The sequence below is a fragment of the Engystomops pustulosus genome, chromosome 10 (assembly GCF_040894005.1).
Source record: "Engystomops pustulosus chromosome 10, aEngPut4.maternal, whole genome shotgun sequence".
Classification (NCBI taxonomy): Eukaryota; Metazoa; Chordata; class Amphibia; order Anura; family Leptodactylidae; genus Engystomops; species Engystomops pustulosus.
Window position 1 is genome coordinate 35,850,760 of NC_092420.1, and position 18,504 is coordinate 35,869,263.

The following is an 18,504-nucleotide window of genomic DNA, read 5'->3' on the forward strand; positions in this document are numbered from 1 at the left end:
ACCTACACCAAACATCATGCCATCACCTAAAGACAACAAAATCAAACATGTAAATATGGCTGCACATCAGCCTTAGGTAGAAGGAATTGTCGCTATAGTTAAGTGCATATAATGAGTGTTTTAGAAACATTAAATAAAGGCTCAGACAAAGTCACATCGTCATGGAAACAGATCTTATAACCAATCAAAATGATAGACAACTTTAAGTTCCTGTTTAGTGGGAAGGCCTTGAACTGGTTTATAGGTATTTCCAGGAATTATTCATTCCTATGGAGACCAGTTTCCATAGTGAGATGTCTCCAGCCAGCCAATCACGTTCTATAGAGATCGGTCGTGAAATGGCTAATTGATTGTTTTCATACAATGCTGTGTTTAGCATATTATGCTGCATATATGTATATATTTTATGCATAGCACAAACATTGTATAGACATGGAAATCCATATATTCCCATACATAGAAAAGAGGTATCAAAATAAAACAAAAAACGTATTCATGTAAAACTGTCAAGTAAAACTGTGCTTATGCACTAGTGCATGCTGCAATACATGAGCAACCCACACGGGGGCATCTAATCTAGCATATATATAGCAAAATGCAAAATACGGTAGTCAAAAGCTACAACATAAATAATGTAATAACAAAAAAAGTAAGAATCCTAAATATATAACCTTGCTAGAATAATCCACCCACCCACCAATATAGTGTATACTGTAGACTTGGAGTTGAATTCAAGAACTTTATTATATACACTCACCGGCCACTTTATTAGGTACACCATGCTAGTAACGGGTTGGACCCCCTTTTGCCTTCAGAACTGCCTCAATTCTTCGTGGCATAGATTCAACAAGGTGCTGGAAGCATTCCTCAGAGATTTTGGTCCATATTGACATGATGGCATCACACAGTTGCCGCAGATTTGTCGGCTGCACATCCATGATGCGAATCTCCCGTTCCACCACATCCCAAAGATGCTCTATTGGATTGAGATCTGGTGACTGTGGAGGCCATTTGAGTACAGTGAACTCATTGTCATGTTCAAGAAACCAGTCTGAGATGATTCCAGCTTTATGACATGGCGCATTATCCTGCTGAAAGTAGCCACCAGATGTTACAGGGTACATTGTGGTCATAAAGGGATGGACATGGTCAGCAACAATACTCAGGTAGGCTGTGGCGTTGCAACGATGCTCAATTGGTACCAAGGGGCCCAAAGAGTGGCAAGAAAATATTCCCCACACCATGACACCACCACCAGCCTGAACCGTTGATACAAGGTAGGATGGATCCATGCTTTCATGTTGTTGACGCCAAATTCTGACCCTACCATCCGAATGTCGCAGCAGAAATCGAGACTCATCAGACCAGGCAACGTTTTTCCAATCTTCTACTGTCCAATTTCGATGAGCTTGTGCAAATTGTAGCCTCAGTTTCCTGTTCTTAGCTGAAAGGAGTGGCACCCTGTGTGGTCTTCTGCTGCTGTAGCCCATCTGCCTCAAAGTTTGACGTACTGTGCGTTCAGAGATGCTCTTCTGCCTACCTTGGTTGTAACGGGTGGTGATTTGAGTCACTGTTGCCTTTCTATCAGCTCGAACCAGTCTGCCCATTCTCCTCTGACCTCTGGCATCAACAAGGCATTTCCGCCCACAGAACTGCCGCTCACTGGATGTTTTTTCTTTTTCGGACCATTCTCTGTAAACCCTAGAGATGGTTGTGCGTGAAAATCCCAGTAGATCAGCAGTTTCTGAAATACTCAGACCAGCCCTTCTGGTACCAACAACCATGCCACGTTCAAAGGCCTCAAATCACCTTTCTTCCCAATACTGATGCTCGGTTTGAACTGCAGGAGATTGTCTTGACCATGTCTACATGCCTAAATGCACTGAGTTGCCGACATGTGATTGGCTGATTAGAAATTAAGTGTTAACGAGCAGTTGGACAGGTGTACCTAATAAAGTGGCCGGTGAGTGTAGTTACATAGTATAATTGAAAAAAAACATATGTCTGTCAGGTTAATCCAAGGAAGGAAAGGGAAGGGTTGTAAGGGAAACAATTCTATATCATAACATATTCATCAATGTTCATGTAAAAAGACCTTTTTTGAAGCTCTCTGCTGTTTCTACTGTGATCAACTCCTAAGGCAGGCTATTCCACACATTCACATCTCTTACTGTAAAAAAGGCTCCTCTTCTATGGAGATTGAAGCGTGCCCTACCTCTGTATACAAACAGGGGCAAGGAACTGACAGGAGATGGTTTAGGACAATGGGAAGGGGAGCAAAGGTATGTATAAGCTCTTTCTTGTTTTCTTAACCCCTTCCCTCAGCAGGTTATATGTTTTTGATTTAACCTGGAAAACCCCTTCAAACCTTGTTTTCTCTATGTGGCGACTGTGCCCCCTTATCTTTTGATTTGTCTTTGGACCCCCCTTCCCTAATCCCCAAATCATTTTTGTGGTTCTTCGTGTACCCTCTCTAGCTCCAGGACATCCTTTTTATGGACTGGTGCCCAGAACTGGATGGAATATTCCAGGTGAGGCCAAACCAATGCCTTGTACAGTGGTAATATTACATCCCTATCCCGAGAGTCCAGACCACTTTTAATACATGACAGCATCTTGCTGGCTTTAGAGGCAGCTGATTGACATTGCATGCTGTTATTCAGTATATGATCTACTAGTACATTCAGGTCCTTCTCAACAAGGGACTCTCCCAGATTTACTCCCCCAAGGACATATGTAGCATGTGGATTATTAGTCACCATGTGCATAACCTTACATTTATCCACATTGAAACTTAAGTGAATGACCAAACACTCAAAGCGGATTTTGTGCAAGTCCCCCTGCAGCCTATGAACATCCTCCATAGACCATATTACACTACACAGCTTGGTGTCATCTGCAAAAATAAGACACATTGCTATTAATTCCTATCTCTATATCATTAATAGACAGGCATCTGCTCACCTCTTCATAAAAAACAGATCAGGTTAGTCTGACAACTGTCCTTAGTAAACTCATGCTGGCCGTCACTACTTTATACATAAGTATACATAAGTATACATAAAGTATACCTTCCACTTTCAATTGTACTGTATTTGTCAGTATTATGCACAAAATATACACTGGTACACACGTGTTAATCTGCTACCTAAACGCTGGAACATTTCTAGTTGATAATCTTGCGTTGTTGCCCACAGAAGCCAAAAATAGTTCATTTTTCTGGTAAATCATAAAGTTACCTCAGATTGGTTGTCACAGCCAACAATGACAGTTTTGATAAATGAGGCTGTACGTATAAGTCCAGCTTGGGGCATGTTCACATACATCGGGCTGATGTGTATTCCCAAGGCTGACCCTCTAAGTTCTGCTAGGGCTTTTCATTTTATGCTTCTTTGAGTCTGTACACTGAGGATCTAATAGTGAATGGTCACCTTTTCACTGTTGTTTCAGTGAGAACTATGGAATGAAGAAATAATAGAATTCTGCATCTTTCTTGAAGCAGAGTTAAGCAAATATAATAATAATAATCATCATTTATATAGCGCCATCATATTCCCTAGCAAGCACTTTACCACTCATAGGGGACATATTGTATATAAATAAAATAAGAGTACCAGTGCTGGATTAAGTGTCCATGGGCCCTGAACTGTTCTCACAACTAGCCCCCCCCCAACTGCCCTTTTGTGTGTGAACTTGAGTTTAAGGTTGTCCTTACTGTCCATAACAAATCGCCCTTCCGGGACTTTATGAAAATATTCAATCCAAGCTTAAGGTTCTGGAAGGGTGATTAGTTATGCACAGTTAGTTTGACACGACCATACATCTGCGGCAATTTTACAGACAGGAGTAGCAGCAGATAAAGCTCCTCATTCAGAAATATCTTTTATCACTTCCCCTATAAATGGTCTTTCATCCCTTATGTATTCCATCTTGCTAGAAAGATGAATGGAAGCTCAAAGAGATTTCATGAGTCTACAGAGAGGGGAGGCAAAGGAGCAAGCTGGTGCTGAATCCAGTAGCTGAGGGAAGACTGATCATAAACTCCTTCCTGCATTGGGGTATTTTAGAGGGCTTCATACTTAACTGGGTGTTTGCTGCATAATACAGCAAACACCTGTCACGGTTGCTGGCACCAATCGTGGGTCTTATCTATTTAAAAGCCTTGGAAAAGGTGGTCAATCGGCCTCCATCTTGGTTTTTGAGCATTCGCCATGACAGCGGGGAGTTTGTATTAAATTCCCAGGGTTGTCTTTAGGCAGCATCTGTAATGGTTTTTGGGTAACATACCAATACAGATGTACTGCAAAATCGTTAAATACAATATATAGCAATACACAAATTGAACTAAAGGGTGAGGGAAAGAAGGGGAAATGTTGAGAGTGGAAATAAATAAGGATTTAGGTGTGAATTATGCAATGCATAAAAGCAGAGTGCTATTGGCACTTCAAACTGAAAAACTCAGCGTACCCCACATTATGGGCTTATTAAACATAAACAGGGGTATGTACCACTTATGTAAACTGTGATCCCACCGTGTATGGCATCATAAATAAGCCTTCTTTTTGAGGAACACTTTCTTTTTGTATGAAATTCCTGACTACTGATGATGGTAACGGAGTCATCTAACATGAGTAACCTATAGCTGAGCTCATGCAATATACTGACAGCTGACCAAGGGATTGCAACCCTGAATGCCGTAGTATATAATTAGTAGACAAACTGCACTGAAGGATAATGATGCCAAATTGTATTGCAGTATATGGTAGCAATGATCAGACCCCCTTAGGCAAACGTATATATTAGGCTGGAAAAAGACGCAAACCCATCAAGTCCTACCAAATGTTTTCCCCATAACCTGTTATATTTTTTCTCTCCAGGCCTCTCTTGAACATATACAAATAATCTGTAATAACAACCTCCTGTGGCAGAGAGTTCCATAGTGTCACTGCTCTTATCGTAAATAATCCTAGTCTATGGTGATGGTAGAACCGCCTCTCTTCGTACAGGAGTTCTAGGTATAAAAAGTTCTTTGAAGAGATCTCTGTACTGCCCATTCAGCTATTTGTACATTGTAATGAGGTCTCCCTTCAGACTTCTTTTTTCTAAGCCGAATAACCCCAAGTTATCATTGTATTTTAGTCTAATAATCTTGTTTGCCCTCCTCTGCAGCCATTCCAGTTCTACTGGAATGTCCTTTTTATACACTGGTGCCCAAAACTGTACACAATACTCCATGTGTGGTCTGACCAGGGATTTGTATAAGGGCAAAACTATGTCTTTATCATGAGAATCTATTCCTCTCTTGATACATCCCATTATTTTATTTGCTTTATTAGCAGCTGCCTTGCTCTGATCACTTAAATTGAGTTTACTATCCACCAATACCCCCCAAGTCTTTTTCAGCTACAGTTTTACCAAGTAATTTACTGTTCAGAAAATAATTATACTTTTTGTTTCTATGGCCTATGTGCATGACTTTATATTTATCTAAACTTCATCAGCCTATTCTCCGCTCAATCCTACAACTTCAACAAATCTCTCTGTATTATACTATAGCTCTTAGTATTAATTAATTTACATAGCTTAGTATCATCTAAAAATATTGAAACTGTACTGTGTAAACCCTCTATGAGTTCAATAATAAAAAATATTAAAAAGTAGGGCCCAATACTAACTCCTGTGGCACCCCACTGGTAACCTCAACCCAATCAGAGAATGTACCATTAATGATGACCCTCTGTTTTCTATTTCTATTGCTAACCCAAATACACAGATTGTCCCCTTGTCACAGCAGTCTCATTTTATGTGCCAACCAGTTATGTGGCACTGTATAAAATCCAGAATGCCTGGAAAAGTCCAGATACGCAACATCTACCAGTCGCAACATCCAGGTCCAGTCTAGGGCTTACCTCCTCATATAATATGATCAGATTAGTCTAACAGGACCAATCCCTCATAAACCCATGCTGATGCTAGGTTTAAAAGTTGTGTATAGTGAGATAATCCAGGATAGCATCTCTAGTGTACCTGTCAAATATTTTCTCCACAACTGAAGTTAAACTCACAGGGCTGTAGTTTCTTGGATCGCTTTTTGATGTTTTTTTGTACATTGATGCCACATTTCTGTGAGCCAGTCCTGTGAACCAGCACCTGTCTGTAATGAATATTTAAATATTAAAAATAATTGTTTATCTTTCACAGTACATAATTCATGCAGTATTTGTCACCTGGGCCCGGTGATTTGTCTATTTTATTGGTTGTGAGGAGGCGCCGCACCTCTTCCTGGCTTAAACGGTTGATATTTAAAAGAAAATTACATTATTCCTCATCATGTCTTTCATCGGGGGATTTTTCTGGTTAAAGAAAGTTAAGAAGGCGACATTCAATAGATTGGCCGTTTCCTCATCTACCTCCACCATGACCCCCAGGTTATTCCTCTGAGGGCCCACACTCTCCATTTTAATTTCTTGTAATTTATATACTTGAAAAATAATTCGGGATTATTTTTACTTAAATGCCTTATCTTTCGCATTTATTGCTTGCCTTGCAGTACTAGTTAACCACATAGTTTTTTTCTGTTTCTCTTATGCTTTTTCCTAGATGGTATGAGTTTTCACAGTACCTTTTTTGAATATTTTTAAAAAGGTCCCATTTTTGGGGTGCTTTTGTTTTTGAGAATATCTACTAAAAACACTGCAAACTCCACTATATGCAGTTTGCCTGTCTAGTGTGCAGGGTGTGCCAGATTCAGGATTGGACAACTTTTTATTGGTGCACCTTTAACATGGGGCGTGCAACACAATTCTGTTGGACTTTGTTAAATCTGGTGCATGATCCAACAGAGCATCGGAACGCCCATTTCAGTGCATGAAGACTAGTGCAGCCGCGACTCATGCAACACCTATGTGGCACGGACGCTTCTAAAATATCTGTGCTAGCAGTTTGCACTAGAAAACACGTGCAAAGTCTGACAGAAAACTGACATAAGGTCCATAGTAAATATGCCCCATTTTATGATATTAAAGTCCTCCCTTAGCTGTTGAAAATTTGCCCTCCTGAAGTTTAAAATGTTTGTTTCCCCTCTGCTAACCCTTTTAGTAAGGCGTAATATAAACTCAAAGATCACTATTACCCTGGTGCCCCAACCTGTAATTTTAAAACCCTGTCAGGTCAGTTGGTTAGGATAAGGTCCAGAATTGCCCCCTTCTTGTTGTCTCCAGGACTAGTTGCGACAGGTATTTGTCTTTTGTTGACAAAAACCTGCTCCCTTTTTAAGGACCTGCAGGTTTCTGCCCCCCAGTCAATATCTGGGTAACAGAATTCCCCCTTGATAAGTACTTCACCAGGTTTTGACTTATCAGCAGTTCCTCTGCTTCCTCTATTGTATTAGGAACCTTATAACAATTCTCTAGTAATATTTTCATATTTTATTCTTTTTCCTCCCCTTATCACCACCCACAGGGTGATGTAAGATTTCACAAATAAACAAACTCCTCCCCCTTTTGTATTCATATGATCATTTTTAAAAAGACTATAACCATCTATATAAACAGCCCAGTCATACAGTAGCTACTGTCCAGACACGTTTCACTGATACCCACTATATCATATTTGCCCTCCAACATTAAGAGCTCCAGTTTCTCCATTTTGTTTGTGAGGCTAGGTCTCTAGTTTTAACACTCCTCCAACCTTCTAGCCATCCCCCCCCCAAAAAAAACAGCCTCACCCTCCACATTGATGTGCAGCCCATCGCTACTGTAGAGCCTGTAGCCAACAGCAAAGTCAGCCCAGTTCTCCATGAATCCAAACCCCTCTTTTCAACCAACTTTTGAGACACTTACTTAACTCCCTAATTTCCCACTGCCTTTATGGTGTGGCACGTGGTACAGGTACTATTTCCGAGAAAACTAAAGGCAAATGTATTTGTGTTGCCACACCAAAATCACTCCAGGCAGGAAATAACCATAACATTTTTTTTACTGATATTTATTCCAACAAATTAAATAGATCCAAGTAACAAATATAATCGTGGGCCCATATGATCTCAAAATAATAAAAATTATACAGCTATCGAAAACATACATAAAAAACTATTGAAATCATGTAGAAACAGTAGAATATATTCAAGTGATGTTTCATATGTTAGGAAAAAATGGTGTAAAATACCATAATTGAACAAAAATTTCCTAACTTAATATCTCCACTGGATAGAGTTACCCTTGTTTGGGGTTATTGGTGATCTCCAGATAAAAAATTGGTAATATAATGTACGATACCAAGTCCAATAATTGAGTCTTTTACCACAGTCTGGGGTGCACCAGATCAGGATTTAACTACCTCTACCCCACCTTCTACATGTTACTCAACTATCTGCCCCCTCACTCTGCACCTCCATACTTCCATCCCCACACCCATCTTCCCCAGGAGCAGCAAACTTCGTTCCATATTGTTAATTAACAGCAGCCTTGAAACTTGCTCATTAAGGCTGCATTCACACTACAGTATGGGGGACGTACATACGGCCGACATATATGCGGCCGATGTACGTCCCCATACACTTCTATGGGCTCGCGGCGCCCTACGGGAGCAGTACGGTGCAGCACACGTCGCAGCCATACATCGCTATGTAGAGGGGCGCTCACCTCCTCCTCCTCCTCCTGCCGTGTGCCCGCCGTGCTAAAGTGTCTTAAGTGTCCACACTTTGGACACTGCACACACTTAGGATTAATGCACACTCACTTTTCTATTTGCTTTTAAAATGTTTAGATGGCAAAAAAAAGCTGTTCCTTTCTTTGTAACAAAAATCTGCCTTCAAAATCACTGAACACGCTGACCACAGAAGTATATAAAGGACTCTAAGTGGGTAGCTATATTCCACTATTCCATTAATTTTACTATTAATAGCGCTATTAATTTACTGACAAACAGGAAATTTTTTTTTTTTTTTATTAAAAAATAAGAGTGCAAATCACCCCCCTTTCCATAGAACTGATATAAAAAATAATAAAAAAAAAATCATAAGCATGTTAGGTATTGCTGCATCCCAAAAGTCCTGATCAATCAAAACGGTTATTTCAGTCAGTGAAAATAGCACCCAAATATTTGAATCGCCACTTTTTCACCAATTTGCAATGTATAAAAATTGTATAAAAATTGATCAATTGGTTGTGCAGTCCCTAAAATGGTAGAAATGAAAATGTCATCTTGACACATGATACAGCTCTGAATGCTGTAGTATGGAAAAGTAATTAGGGTCAAAAATAGCAAAATAAAGAAGTTTTTTTTGTAAGAAAGGTTTTTGTTTGTTCAAATCTATTAAAACATAATAAAACCTATGTAAATTGGGGTTTTCCATGATCACACTGACCCAAACAATAAAGGAAAGGTGTCATTCGGAGTGAAAAGTAAAAGCCTTAAAATGAAGCCCACACGGAAACAGTGCAGATGAGTTTTTCTATCAATTTCACCGTATTTGGAATTTTTTCCCACCTCCCAGTAAATGGAAAGGTATATCAAATACCGTTACTAGAAAATACAATTTGTTACGCAAAAAAAATGTAGTATAGTATAAACTAGTATAAATGTTACATTTTCCAGTAACCAATAAATTAATGATTATTAATGATTAAAAACCAAAAGTTATCTTATTTTATGATAAAAATATTTGATAAAATTCACACTTTATAACATGCTCCATCAGCAATTAAGATTTGCTTGTGTCACTGGACAAGGGGAATAATGCAAAGTGTGAACCATCAGACCAATGGGAAGTGAAGTCTATTGGGAGAAATATGTTGCGAGAAAACAAACAGCGAAAAAGACAAGAGGAATTCCCCTGGGAAAGACCACTGAAATGTTGCTAAATAGGGCTGGATCCCAAGATTCAGGGTCAGGATGGCTCAGCTGCTGTGCACAGACTTCTCACACCACCCACATCGGCAGGAAAAGCATTTCATTACATCAGCTCTGCTGGAGACATTGCCTGGATATATGCACATCATTTGTTTGCAAAAACATAGAAACCAAATCAGATAAACGGTCAGTGTAGTTCCCCTACTTAAAGACATCAGACTTACAGACGACCCCTAGTTACAGACGGCCCCCCTCTGCCCAATGTGACCTCTTTTTGAAACTTTTTGGATGTTACTTTAGTCCCTGGCTGCAATGATCAGCTGTAAGGTGTGAATAAATGAAGCTTTATTGATAATCCTTGATCCCATTACAGCAAAAGAAATTGAAAATCCGATTGTCATTGGGGCCAAAAAGACATTTTGTCTGGAGCTACAATTATAAAATATACGTTCCGGCTTACATACAGATTCAACTTAAGTACACACCCAAGGTACCTATCTTGTACATAACCCGGGGGCTGCCTGTATATTCCTGTTTCCCTGAAATAAGACCCCCTACCCCCCAAAAAATGTTCACACTTAAGGGCTCCCCTGAAAATAAGACAGCTACAAAAAAAAATACAGCTCCCCCACATTAGTATTAGAAGATCATTTAGACACTGCATGATGTTGTGACATGGGTGTTACACTCACTGACAGCTGCGTGTTTTCACATTACGAGGAGGCTACCCCGACAAGAAGGCCTCCTTTACAAAAAGTGCTATAGTATTAGAGATGGGGGCAAATGTTTCCAAAAGAAATTAAGTAGCAACATATTTAGCATGAAATTCAGGTTTTGTAGAGTTATGGTGAGGTTCCAGAAGGTAATGATACAACCGTCTTAAAATACTGGGATCTGCAAATGTATCATATATTGTTGTACATGGAAATAAGAGTCACAAGAAATACTTGACGGAATTCAGAGATTGTCTGGTTCTGCTGATGCATGTGATGATATGACTAAAGTATATTAATAAGTGTTGATATTTTGTTCAACAATAAATTTTAATTCTTGTACATTGCAAATAAGACATCCCCTGAAAATAAGACCTAGTGCGCCTTCAGCAGCCAAAAATAATAAAGGACACTACCTTATTTTGGGGGAAACAGGATATATATATATATATTTGTATAATGTTAGAAGAAGCAATAGTCAGTAGAAGATCATGGAAGTTTGTCTAACAGTTAAAATGTCATATTAAACTGAAAACGTGAACATCTGTCACATGGGTTACTTAATAGTAAAATAGTCCTGAAGAAGGGTATGCTACTGCCAAAATGCTGTGATGCTTAGCTTTGCGACTGGCTATAATAAATTCCACTGTGTCTACTTTTGGACTGATATTGTATCAGTTCTCTGGCAAAAAAAGATTGCAAGGGACGGAGATCCAGACACAATACATAAGAAGTGCTGTCATTCCAACATCTGGAACTATGAAACTACATTGACTCTTCATGAATGTTTCCTATTGCCAGCTATAAAAATATTCATTACCGTATATACTGAAGTATAAGACAAATTTTCCAGCACAAAAAATGTGCTGAAAAACCCTAACACGGCTTATACTTGATTCTATTAAAAAAAAGTGTACTCACCTTCCGACACCCTCTGGTCGGAGGCTGTATACTGGGGGGGCCGGGGCTGCAGGCTGTATACTGCGGGGCAGGGGCTGCAGGCTGTATACTGAGGGGCAGGGGCTGCAGGCTGTATACTGCGGGGCAGGGGCTAAGACCAATGCATTTCCTACCCTCGGCTTATACTTGAGTCAATAGTTTTTTCCAGTTTTTTGTGTTAAAATTAGGTACCTTGGCTTATACTAGGGCGGGCTTATACTTGAGTATATATGGTATTTTATCCATAACACAGTGAAGTGACTTCTTCATTAGATGGGTCATTGGTGGAGCGATGCATTCTTTCTACTTGCTATCTTATCTCGACTTTATGTATTAGGGAACGTTATTATTGTTACTATTTAGTCAGGTTAATACAGGCGGTCTCCTACCCCCGACTTACAGACAACCCCTAGTTACAAACGAACCTGTAGATGTTGGTAATTTACTGTACTTTAGCCCTGGGCTACATTGATCAGCTGTAACAGTTATCAAAGGTATCTGTAATGAAGCTTTATTATTAATCCCGGTTCTCATGACAACCCTACATGTTTAAAATCCAACTATCACAGACACCCAAAAAAATCTTTGTACTGCCTGTACAGTGAACAGCTTGTAGAAATACAGTATTCCTTGAGAAAATGGATGTCACAGCTACAAGCACTTCACATAGATGATCACATGGTCACATGGCTCACATTGTGTTGTGCGGTGTATATGGACGTATAATGCTAGAGAACAAGGAAAGATCAAGTAACCAATTAGGGGGGAGAGCATTGTCACTTCATTATATTATATAGAAAGCCCCAACATTTTGCTTCTAAATTCTTATGTATTCAGCTTTTATGTTTACAATGAAAATATGAAAGATTAAAGGGGTTTTTAGGCTACAAATATTAATGACTTATCTATACAATACACGCTGAATATCAGATCAGTGGAAGTGTGACACCTGGTACAGCCACAAATCAAGTGTTTTTAACAAATGATACACAGTTGATGGAACAAGACGGTGACAGCTCTGCTCTCCGTGTAGTGGTCAGAACAGGTTACTGCAGCTCAGATCCGTTCATTTACACTAAATTGGAAGTAAGCTTCTGCCAGTTGGTTCTGACACTACACAGAACTGTCTGCTTCTGGTACCACCTGTTCCATTCTCTGTGTTGAACCCCTTCAATATTAACTTAAGTCATCAATACTATAGCCTGGAAAGACCCTTTATTAATTGTAGCTGTTTAAGATTGTTTAGGTATGAAAAAGCATCCAACAACCTTCAATGACTGCAATTTTATTTCATTGTCTACAGCTTTGCTTGCAGGTGTATGAAATAGATACGTGACAATTATTTTCTTAACACTTCAGACAATGAATATTATTAAAAAGTTGAGTATTTTCTATGGTGACTCGAGAGATCCTTCACCCTGAGAAAAAAAGCATCTTAAATTCTTCATGTGTCTAAAATCATACATTATACAAAAGCTTGTGTTTCTTATATTACCTGTTTAACATATGGGCATCATCATGTCTGCTTTCTTGAATATTGTAGCAGCTGCTCTTGGACTGTGGAATGGATTTGTGCTCAGCCAACATGGTAGAAGCTGCAGTGGTGATGATAGCAATCCCGTCTCTCACTCGAGCAGGAAGGTCATAGTCCCACTCATCGTAGGACACCGAGATGAGTCCTGTAGGGAACTCAGCTGGCACAGTGTCAGTGTCTCCAGCCACAAGGCTGGGTACAATCCATGTGTAGCCATAACCCGTCAATCCCACTGAATGGGCCACTTCAAATATATAAGTGGCTTCTTCTTTTGTGCAATACAGCAGTATAACAGGACTCTGGAGCTTCTTAAGTTGGTTTTGGATCTTAGAGTCATTGTCATCCAAAGACATATCCAGATGTATAACTTCTTCTAGTTCCCAACCCACAAAGCTATTTTCAATGGTGCTCCGCACCTTATTCTCAAAGTCTTGATAACCAGGAAAGTAGGTAGTGACAATGGAGAAAATGTACCAGTCATATTCCTCCATGATGTTGAGCATAACAGAAGCCTGTTGTTCAATAGAGGGTCCAAATTGGAAGAACATAGAAGATTCTTCCTGTAAAAACAAAACACAGGAAATCAATACTTTTGCACATACATAAATAAAAAATGCACATTATATTCATTTATTGACTCTTTCTTCAGTTATAAATACTACAATTGGGGCATCTTTCTTTACCCCTGCACATGAGTCCTGTTCTCTGCATTGTTAAACATCCCTTTGTAAACTGCCATTCATATTTAGTGATGAAAACATGAGATTTCAGCTTTGTTACATAAGATCATATTCCATAACACCCATAGCATCAACACAAATCCTTGACCACTGCTCCCTTCATACTTCTCACTTCCACACATTTATCACTGATCCTCCTCCACCACCACCCTCATGGTTGCATCAGGAGCACATGACTGCTGCAATCAACTTACTTACCAGCCTTGTGCCATAAATACAGTAATGACCACAGAGACAGCCCTGTGATTGGCTCATCCCTGCAGGACAAGTCCAAAAATCTGGTGGGGACCATCAAAGCAGTCAAAAGATAACCTGTTAAGTGTAAGCTATTTTATTGATTTAAATATTTGTATTTATTTAATTTCTTTTATTAATATCTCTTTTTTTAAATCATGAAGAATCTCTTTGGGTACCACAGGCCACATGTGTCCTACTCTCCCCTCATTTATCTGACAAATAGATGGACTGGGTTTGGGTCATTGTTATGCTTGGCTCTACTGGTTTTTATCATGGTAGTACTATTTACCTTTAAAACATTGCTCATCTTGGATGCATAGCCCCTTATTTGAGGGGGATAGCAAGGTATACATATATATGTGTGGCTGTTTATGGACACTATAACACTGGTTAGTGTCCATACATATTTCATGTGTCTTATCACATTTTTACATGGTTTTAATTTACCTCTTCATATATGTCATTATTTGTTTTGAGCTAATAAAGATTTGTGTATATTTTGCTTATTCACACCTCACTTGTCTTAGTGTTCTACAAGTTGTTTATTGGTTTGTTGGGTTGATGGACTGAATATTAGTTGAGCAGACCCCTCTTGTTTGTGGATTTTAATCCCTTTTTTATAAGCAACTTAAAAAAGAAAAAATGATATATGATGCTTTATATCAACCTCTGAACTCTGGCGATCAATCAGTAAAGAACATACATTTCTTTTGATATCTAGGGAGTTGTATTGTCAAGAAGATTGTCAAAAATGTCTCAAGAGGGCATTACTGTTAATAATTACTCCTCAGCAATGACTGAAGACCAATGATTCAGAGATGCCAGTTAATAATATGGTTAATAGTCATAATATTAATAATATAAAAGGCATACTTAAGTTTTCTTGTTAAAGATTTGTGTTATTTTGTTGGTGTTTTTATTGTCTTTCTGATTTTTATTTGTTGTTTTTGCATAAATGTCTTTTTTCTTTTACATGACACCAGATGTCAACAGATGTACACTTCTAGATGGTGATCCAAGGACATGTTACTTTCCAAGCTCGTTGTGATGACTGAATGTGACATTTCATTACTACAAGTAGGTGAAGACTTCTAATAACAAAATGACTGTTCTGTTCTCTTTGGCTGCCTAGACAAGCTGATCTAGGTTGTGCTTTACGCACTTACAGTGTATGAGTTTATATTCGCTTTATACTAGCTTTCTATATTAAGTGCAATGTTTCAATGAAAACCATCATAGTAATAGCAATGCAGTTACTATGCAATTGATCACACGGTTTTATTTGTAATTACATAACTATGTAGACAAAGCTAAATACTAGCTTTTTGAGTCCAATGCAGGAAAAAATACTTTACAGCATTTCTTTTGGTGCTGCTAATAACTATATACACCGTAGCTTATAGTCATATACTTGATAGATTAAAACGGAGATCATAAAGTCAGGCCTATACAGTGGGTACGGAAAGTATTCAGACCCATTTAAATTTTTTACTTTTTTTTTCTTGCTCATTAATGTACACTCTGCACCCCACTAGCCGTACCCACTGTATATGATTATAATGGTTCATCCAGAGAAAGGGAAAAAAAAATTCCCGACTCCATATGTGGCAATAAGAATAACCCCTGGATAAACTTTTCACCAATAGAAGTCCAGTTGTGCTCTGGTAATATATTAGTAACTAAAACATGGAAACAGCCTGTTCTACTGTGGCAGGAGTATGTTAGGTGGGAACCACTGTGTTGGCACAATAGTGCACTTACAAATTGTTTTGTTGGCAGAAATTGCTATGTGGTACTGCTGTGCCTGAACAATTTCTCTGTGGGCATCACTTGAAGTGAACTTTATTTTGGAGCTAAGATAATACATGTTACTTTAGCAGTCATTTAGCAATAATTCGCTTGTGTACAATGCTGACCTCTATTCAAATTCGGTTTTAGATCCCAGAGGCAGCTGTTGCTATGAGGAAAGGTTTCTAAAGTTGTGATAGATTTAATTTTATGTGATAAATAAGCTGCATAAAAATCTTCAAAATACCAAATGATAAAAGCACTTTTCAAAAATAAATATCTATCTATCTATCTAGGCTTCTGGGAAGGTTTTAGAATAGCAACTACAGGTTTTTCATTGTAAGATTATTAGTACAAAAAAAGTAGCAAAATTATAAAAATAACATACAGGCACTGATAGATATAAAAGAGAACAGATAGTTCTTTGCATATAAAACCATCTATAAGAAAAAATCATATGAACCAATTTTTAATTCTGTAGCCTACAAAAAAAACCCAGTACTTGACACCATAGAAGTGGATGAGCATCCTGATCATAAATATCTTGGTTATTTACTGGCCACGTCAGTGGTGTAGAAGCCCTGAAATAATTGCAGATGCTAGCCTATTGCTAGCACTTGCGATTATTTTCCCCAATCTGCCATCTTCATGCCAGTTGGGCATGAAGGAGCATGAAGGGGGGGGCGCGGCCAGGCGAGTGGTGGGCACGGCCAGTGGGGAGTGAGCCGACGCTGTGCGTTACTGTCCCCATGCCTGCGCACTCGCTGTAGACGGCAAATTTTCACATGTGAAAAGTCACCGGCTGCGTTTATTTCTACGCCCGGTAGGGCCTGGCCTAGAGATAAGGGTTGTGTAGGATCCCGCCGAATGTATCAAGAGGCGGAAACCTCTTGATGTATTGGGCTGCGCTAGATAGAGTTACAGTAGTGAGTCCCATCTGCAGGACACCACTGATAAAGAGGTGGGGAAAGTTTAGATTGTAAAACTGTTCATCCCCATGACTGGTAGTGATATATATTAACCATTGTGGATGGGGCTTAGTTGTATGCACCACCAACCCACCTATCTAAGAAGATCTGATTAACATTCAGCGGACTCCATTATTGACCTTAAGAGTCATGAGATCATAAAACTTCTTATACAATGGCAGATGTTCATACAGGTGGTATGGGCCCTATATGAAGATTGCCACAAACAAATAACTTAAAGGGGTATTCCCATCTGTGCATTCACATATAATTAAATTCATTTGCCGTATGTAAACATTTCTTCAATTGGATGTTATTAAAAGAAATGTTCCTGTATGAAGATAATTTCTCATAAATGTAGCCATGTTGTCCCTTAGAAAGGAGATGGCTTCCTCGGATACGACCACCTCACATTTTGGCAGCAATGGCCAAACATACGCTATTGAGTGCTGCCTCACCACCTGGATTCAGCGTTAATTACCACAGGACGGCTGTGGGACCTGCAGGAACTCCGGGACTTTTCATATATAAAAAATGTTTGTTTCTTTGTGCAATCTCTCCAGCAGAGGTGGATGTATCCAGGGAGACAGTCTTGTTTCGAAGGGACCATATGACTACATTTAAGGGAAATTATCTTCACACAGGAACATTTTTTTTAATAACATCTAAATGAAGAAATGTTTATATATGGCAGATTAATGAAAATGAATGTAAATGCCCAGACCAGAATACCCCTTTAAGCTTAAAAAAACCCTTTATCCTTACCTCTGGCTTCTTTTCCCCACAGCTCTGTCTACTCCTCTACGGGCCCGCGCGCAAACACTATGATGTGGTCAGGGTCGCAGAAGCTTGACGTCGTTGTGTTGCGCGTGGGTTAGAAGAGGAGAAGACCGAGCCTTGGGGAGAAGAAGCCGGAGCCGAATATGGGTTTTTTTTTCAAGGGGCTCTAATGTGGACATACTGTAAAGGGAGGGGCCCTGCTGTTGCCATTTCATTAAAGAGGGCAATGCTGCAGACATTTCATTTATGGGGAAGGGCTCTGCTGTGGCCACTTCATTAAAGGGGGGCTCTTCTATTTGACATTTCATTTATGGAGGGATGGCTCTGCTGTGGCCATTTCATTAAAGTGGAACTCTTCTGTGGACATTTCTGTAAAGGGGTGCTCTACTGTGGGCATTTCTTTAAAGGTTGGCTCTGCAGCGGCCATTTCATTAAAGGGGAGCTCGGAAATGGCCATTTCATTAAAGGGACGCTCTGCTGTGGACATTTCATTAAAGGGGTGCAGCTATGTATATTTTTTTAAAGGGTAGGCTCTGCTGTGGAAATGTCATCTAAGGGGGACCAGCACGGGCTGTGGTGGCGTCGATGGGTGGAGGAGATTAGGCCTCAGGACATGAAGGGGGGGCCTAGTTAAGTGAACAGGCGAAGGCCCATTGGACACTTAATCCGCCACTCCTCTTATATTACAAATGATAACATCATGGTTAACTGAAGCCATATTAAGAGGGGCTAAAGCCCATAGAGCTCTTTATCAGGAAAATAAGGAAATAGTTAAGAAATAATATCGGTTAGGCATTGAAAAATCTAAACAAAATGATTGTTTTCTACCATGTATATAGTAGTACTGGAAAGGACTACATCATCACTAATCAGATAAAATATTGCAGACGTGCAACGTTTATCAAGCCATCGTCAGAAAAACAGCTTTTTTCAAAAAGCTAAATTTTCAAGTT

The 18,504-nt window shown here is 39.3% G+C and overlaps 1 protein-coding gene across 5 annotated transcripts in view; it reads right to left on the reverse strand.

The window, feature by feature from the left end:
- GRIN2B (glutamate ionotropic receptor NMDA type subunit 2B) overlaps positions 1-18,504 on the reverse strand; it is a 552,939-nt gene that overhangs the window by 113,158 nt on the left and 421,277 nt on the right. For all 5 annotated transcript variants that reach the window (XM_072127541.1, XM_072127539.1, XM_072127540.1 and 2 more), the window contains one exon: positions 13,000-13,598. In XM_072127541.1, coding sequence (XP_071983642.1) covers positions 13,000-13,598 — 599 coding nt within the window. The remainder of the gene's footprint in view (positions 1-12,999; positions 13,599-18,504) is intronic.